The sequence below is a fragment of the Drosophila albomicans genome, unplaced genomic scaffold (genome assembly GCF_009650485.2).
Source record: "Drosophila albomicans strain 15112-1751.03 unplaced genomic scaffold, ASM965048v2 utg000088l_pilon, whole genome shotgun sequence".
Lineage (NCBI taxonomy): Eukaryota > Metazoa > Arthropoda > Insecta > Diptera > Drosophilidae > Drosophila > Drosophila albomicans.
Window position 1 is genome coordinate 53,768 of NW_026263505.1, and position 6,000 is coordinate 59,767.

General features: G+C 31.1%; 1 protein-coding gene across 1 annotated transcript; it reads right to left on the reverse strand.

Moving 5' to 3' along the window:
• Positions 1-1,477: 1,477 nt before the first annotated feature.
• LOC117577247 (fibronectin type 3 and ankyrin repeat domains protein 1-like) lies at positions 1,478-3,244 on the reverse strand. Its single transcript, XM_052008277.1, has 3 exons — positions 3,206-3,244; positions 2,691-3,063; positions 1,478-1,892 (listed from the first exon to the last, which is right to left on the reverse strand). Exons 1-3 carry the CDS (start codon positions 3,242-3,244, stop codon positions 1,762-1,764), a joined length of 543 nt encoding a protein of 180 aa, XP_051864237.1. The 3' UTR covers positions 1,478-1,761.
• Between the last annotated feature and the right edge of the window lie 2,756 nt (positions 3,245-6,000).

Sequence of the window (6,000 nt, forward strand, 5' to 3'; positions counted from 1 at the left end):
CAAAAAAGAAATTTCGATCATTATTAATGCACAAATTTGTATCAAACCCAATTTTATTTATAATTTTCATAATTTTACTTACATTCGTGCTCTGCGCACACCTTCAAATCCCTATTGTATATTCTTCACAATTTTTTGCATCTGCTTGGGCTCACATACAAATCAAAAGTAAATCACGTTGAAATAATTGTGAAGCACATTTAGGAATATAATAAATAAATGTTTTAGTTCAAATTTAAAGATTTTTGGAAAAAGGCTTTGTTAAAAATCTATAAACATTATTAAGACCAAACGATCGGTTTTTGTCTTCTAATATTCTTAACTTTCTTTAGGATATTAACTTTCATAGGGTTTATTTTGCAGAATTCGCAAAAAATTGCGTTTGAAATGAAAATTTTAAAACTAACTTTCACTTTATGTAGCTTGCGACACGTCACAATTTTATTAATTATTTTCAAAACAGTGACTCCAGTGAAATTGAATCTTATACCCTCCGAAAGTACTCTCAATTCTCTATAAATCTTAAAAAAAAAACCCCAAAAAATTGATTTTCATTAGCTAAAATCGTGCGAAGGGTGGGATTTGCCCATATATACATATATTAAAAAAAAGAAGAAGAAGAGAATTTTTATTTATTCTACAAAAGAAATAAATACTTTTTAACAAAATAAAGAAATACTTTTAGAGCAATAGAATATACAAATTTTGTAAATCGGGCAGCTGATTAACAAAGCTATGCAAATAAAATGAATAAATTGTGATTTAATTTTAAAGCTGCGATATCATGAATACACACATTAGAAAAATTTCATTGAAAAATGATTTTAAATATACAAATTGAATTTGAGTTTCATTTCAATAAGGAACAAATTTCAATGTATAGAAATTTATGAGAATAAAAACTAAAATTTATCAATTTTCTGAAAAATGCCAGAATAAGCATTGAAAGTTTTTATAATGAATTGAATTCTATATGATATAAAATCTATTATAATGTCATTTATTAATTTACGTTACTTTCTATATATGCCAAATTTTTATTTTTATTTTTTTTTTTAAATTCATTAATTTAAATGACGCCAAACTTGCTTTGTTTTGAAATTAGCTTAAATGCTATTTAGTAATTTGTTTTGTTTTTTTTTTTTTTAATTTAAGAATACTTGTTTTACAAATTCTTCTAATTTTAGAAATAAATACTTTTATTTTATATTAATATTGCAAACATATTTTAATTCGAAAAGTTCCTCATTATAATCGTTTTTTGTTAAGATATTGTATTTTATAGAGTTTTTTGCCATAAAAATATTTACACAGATATATTATGAAAATGATTTGAAATGTTTTTTTTTTCATTTTCGTTTATCTTGTGGTTTGTTTGTGTGATGTATTTCAAACACGTTTTAGAGAAATTTATGGCGTTAGCTGCTGTGCAAAACATAAACAAAACAAACGCATAAAAAACAGAAAAAGAAATGAATGAAAAGACAAGAAACGAAAAGAAGAGAAAAGAGAGGAAAATAAAAAACTATTATTCGCCGCATTTTGTTGTTGTTTCGCTCGACTTGTCCAAATAAAATAAATCTAGAGTTTGAAATGATTATTTCTCCTCTATTCTTCTCTCCCTCTCCCTCTCTCTTTCTCTTTATTGTTGTTTTGTTTTGGTTCTTTGTGAAAAGAATTCCGACCATTCCGATGTTCGCTTCGGAGGAATCATTTCTGGTTCCACATAGAGATCTATTAATATAATTTGATGCATTGCCTTCATCGTACTCTTCGGTCAGTCTTCTTACTCTTCTTCTTCTTCTTCTTCTTCTTTTTCTTATTGTTGTTGTTGTCTTTGTTCTTTCGTATAAACGCTTCATATGCTTCACCTCTCCAATGGGGCTTAAGACCTTATGAAATATAGATCGAAAAAAAAAATGATTGCCAATTAGAAATCTCTTTCATCTTTTTGACAAATTTTGCTGTGACAGATTATTTTATCGAAGAAAAACTAAAATCAAAAAGTGTTCTATACTTTTTCAGTTTTTTCTTTCTATATTTTTGAAGTGTTTTCGAATGAATTATTTGGATTAGTTTGGCTGTCAAAGTTTATTACATTTTTTGAATAAAAACATATTTCGTTGGGATTAAAAAATTGCTCATTTAATAGCCGGCAATTAAATGGAACTGCGTTCATAAAAGCTATTTAAATATATATTTTGAAATTTAAGGTTAGAAGTGCCATAATTAAAATCACTAAACTAATAATTGAAATATTTGCTAAAACTGACTTTTGATATGCAAAAGTGTGTTTTGTTTTTTTGTGGCTGCAGTTTTGGCTTTATGCCTGTATTTAATCTCTTTGAAGCACCCTCAACGGAAGCATAAAAGGTTGGCAAATTACGAGAGCTCTTCTTCTCTTCCAGCTTCCTTTAACAATTTTGATGGTGACATATATGAAATTTAAATTCAATTTCAAAGAGGGGGGAAAAAAAAGAAAAAAAAAAAAGAGGAAATCATAAACATAAACTGAAAATTGCCTGAACATAATTACAATAGCAAATAGAGAGAGAAAGGGAGAGAGAGAGAGATAGATAGAGAGAGAGAGAGAGAGAGAGATAATATTGTGTATTTAACAATATTTTTTCAGTCTCTAGCTCTTTATATAATAGATATGTAAGTACATACTATATAATAATAAATTTTACCAACGATCTGGGCGTCTACTTGCGTGTAGACGTACACCAATAGCAATTCCACCATTCTCTGGTCCCCCTTGCCAGCTGCCATCATTAGATATGTGTTGCCATTTGAAATGGCCCCATTAATGTTGCCGCCGGCCTCAATGAGCAAAGTGGCAACGTCAAGGTGACTATTGGAAATTGCACATTCTAGCGGCGATGGCAGTGGAAAGGTGGAACTATTGATTTCCGCTCCGTATTCTAATAATAACTCCACTACTGTCACTTGGCCACCTTTTGAAGCCGCTGAAAGAGCGAAGTTCAAATCATCAGCGCCAGCTTCCAGTAGGATATACACCAAATCGGGATGACCCTTGTAACTAGCCACTGACAATGCACACTCGTGTGCTCATTGGAGCGGGGTGTTGATGCTTGCTCCACGCTCGAGAAGTGAGAGAGACATTAAACATTAGATTAATCAGCAGATTAAAGTGTGAGAGTAGTTATACATTTCTCTATTCTGCCTATGACTCGATACTAACCTTGGCTACTTCCACATGCCGGCCAAATGCGGCCTTCATCAGCGGTGTATGTCAAATTTCAAATTTTTTTTGACTTTTTCAGACTGCCCATTCGCTATTTTTGTTTGCCCACTTTAGATTTCAAAATTTTGCCTAATTTAAAAATTTTCATACTTTTTGATTTCAGCCTATGCCCATCAAATTCATCGTTTGCCCAACTTTCAAAGTCTCAAATTTTCAAATTTCAAAATTTTTTTTTTGACTTTTTCAGACTGCCATTCGCTATTTTCGTTTGCCCATTCGAATTCGAAATTTTGAATTCCAAAAATTTCATACTTTTTTGATTTCAATGAACAAATTCATCGTTTACCAATTTTCAAAGTCTCAAATTTTTGCCAAATTTCAAAATTTTTCAAATTTTTTTGACTTTGACTGCCCATTTCGTTTAGACCCACCCTTTAGAATTTTCGAAATCAATTTCAAATTCATTACTATTACAAATTTCATCGCCCACTTTCAAATACTTTCTCAGGAGACCATTTTTAGAATTTCGAAATGCGAATTGTCTCATACTTTTTTTATTCAGCCTATGGCCCATACATTCATCGTTTGCCCAATTTTTCATCTCAAATTTTTCGCAAATTTCAAATTTTTGACTTTTTCAGACTGGCCCATTCGCTATTTGTTTGCCCACCCTTTAGAATTTCAAAATTTGGCTTATTTAAAAAATTTCATACTTTTTTATTCAGCCTATGGCCCATACAAATTCATCGTTTGCCCAACTTAAAAGTCTCAAATTTTGCCAAATTTCAAAATTTTCAAATTTTTTTTGACTTATTCAGACTGCCCATTCGCTATTGTTCGTTGGCCCCACCCTTTAGAATTTCGAAATTTTGCCGAATTCCAAAAATTCATACCTTTTTTATTTCAGCCTTGGCCATACAAATTTTCATCGTAACCAATTTTTCAAAGTCTCAATTTTTGCCAAATTTCAAATTTTTCAAATTTTTGGACTTTTTCGACTGGCCCATCCTATTTTCGTTTGCCCACCCTTTAGAATTTCGAAATTTTCCGAATTTCAAAAAATTTCATCTTTTTGATTTTCAGCCTATGGGCCCATACAAATTCATCGGTTTACCCAAATTTCAAAGTCTCAAATTTTTGCCAAAAATTTCAAATTTTTTCAAATTTTTTACTTTTTCAGTCTCCCATTCGCTATTTTGTTTGCCCACCCTTTAGAATTCAAAAATTATTGCTTAATGTTCAAAAAATTTCATACTTTTTGATTTCAGCCTATGGCCCATACAAATTCATCGTATTGCCAACTCAAATCTCAAATTTTGCCAAATTTCAAAAATTTTCAATTTTTTTTGACTTTTTCAGACTGCCCATTCTGCTATTTTCGTTGCCAGAATACAAATTTTGCTTAATTTAAAATTTTCATTCTTTTTGATTTCAGCCTATGGCCCATACAAATTCATCGTTTGCCCAACTTTCAAAGTCCAAATTTTTGCCAAATTTTCAAAATTTTTCAAATTTTTTTGACTTTTTCAGACTGCCCATTCGCTATTTTTGTTTGCCCACCCTTTAGAATTTCAAAATTTTGCTAATTTAAAAAATTTTCATTACTTTTTTGATTTTCAGCCTATGGCCCATACAAATTCATCGTTTGCCCAACTTTCAAAGTCTCAAATTTTTGCCAAATTTCAAAATTTTTCAAATTTTTTTGACTTTTTCAGACTGCCCATTCGCTATTTTCGTTTGCCCACCCTTTAGAATTTCGAAATTTTGCCGAATTCCAAAAATTTTCATACTTTTTTTGATTTCAGGCTAATGCGCGCCACATAAGATCATCGTTTACCCAATTTTCACAAGTCTCAAATTTGCCACAATATCAAAATTTTTCAAATTTTTTTATTGACTTTTCAGGACTGCCCATTCGCTATTTTTGTCTTGCCCACCTTTAGACATTTCAAACATTTTCGCCTAATTAATATTAAAAATTTCACTACTTTGTGTTGCATTTCAGCCTCATGGCCCCATAACTAAATTTCATCGTTTTGCCAACTTCTCAAAGTCGTCAAAATTTGTTGCCAAATTCAAAATTTTCAAATTTTTTTGACTTTATCAGTACTGCCCATTTCAGCTATTTTCTTTAACATTTAGCTCCTATGCGGCCCTACCCTTTAGAATTTCGAAATTTGCCGCAAATCCAAAAATTTTCATAATCTTTTTTGGATTTCCAGGCCATATGGCCCATTACAAATTCATCGTCTTACCCAATTTTCAAATCGCAAATTTTTGCCCCAAGAGTCTTCAAAATTTTTCAATTCTGTTTTTTGTCTTCAACGGCCCATTCGCTATCTTTCTTGCCACCCTTTAGAATTATCGAAAATTGTGTGTGCGCGTTCAAAAATTTTCATAACTTTTTTGATTTATCAGCTATGCCCCCATACAAATTCATCGTTTCGTACTCAATTTTCAAAGTCTCAAATTTTTGCCAAATGATCAACAGAATTTTCAAATCTTTTTTAGGACTTTTTCAGAGCTGCCAATTCGCTATTTTTTGTTTGCCCACTCTCGGCCTCGAATTCATCCAAAATTTGGCTCTTTCAATTTAACATCAAAATTTCTTAACCTATTTGTTTGGTATTTTATGGCCCATTACAAATTTCATTCGTTCATGCCGCAATCTATCAACGGTCTCCTAAATTTTTGCCCAAACCTTTTCAAAATTTTTCAAATTTTTTGAGCTTCCTGTATACAGTCGTTTATCTCTGCGTCCCCGGCCAGTTCGCCTATTTTCGTTTGCCCCA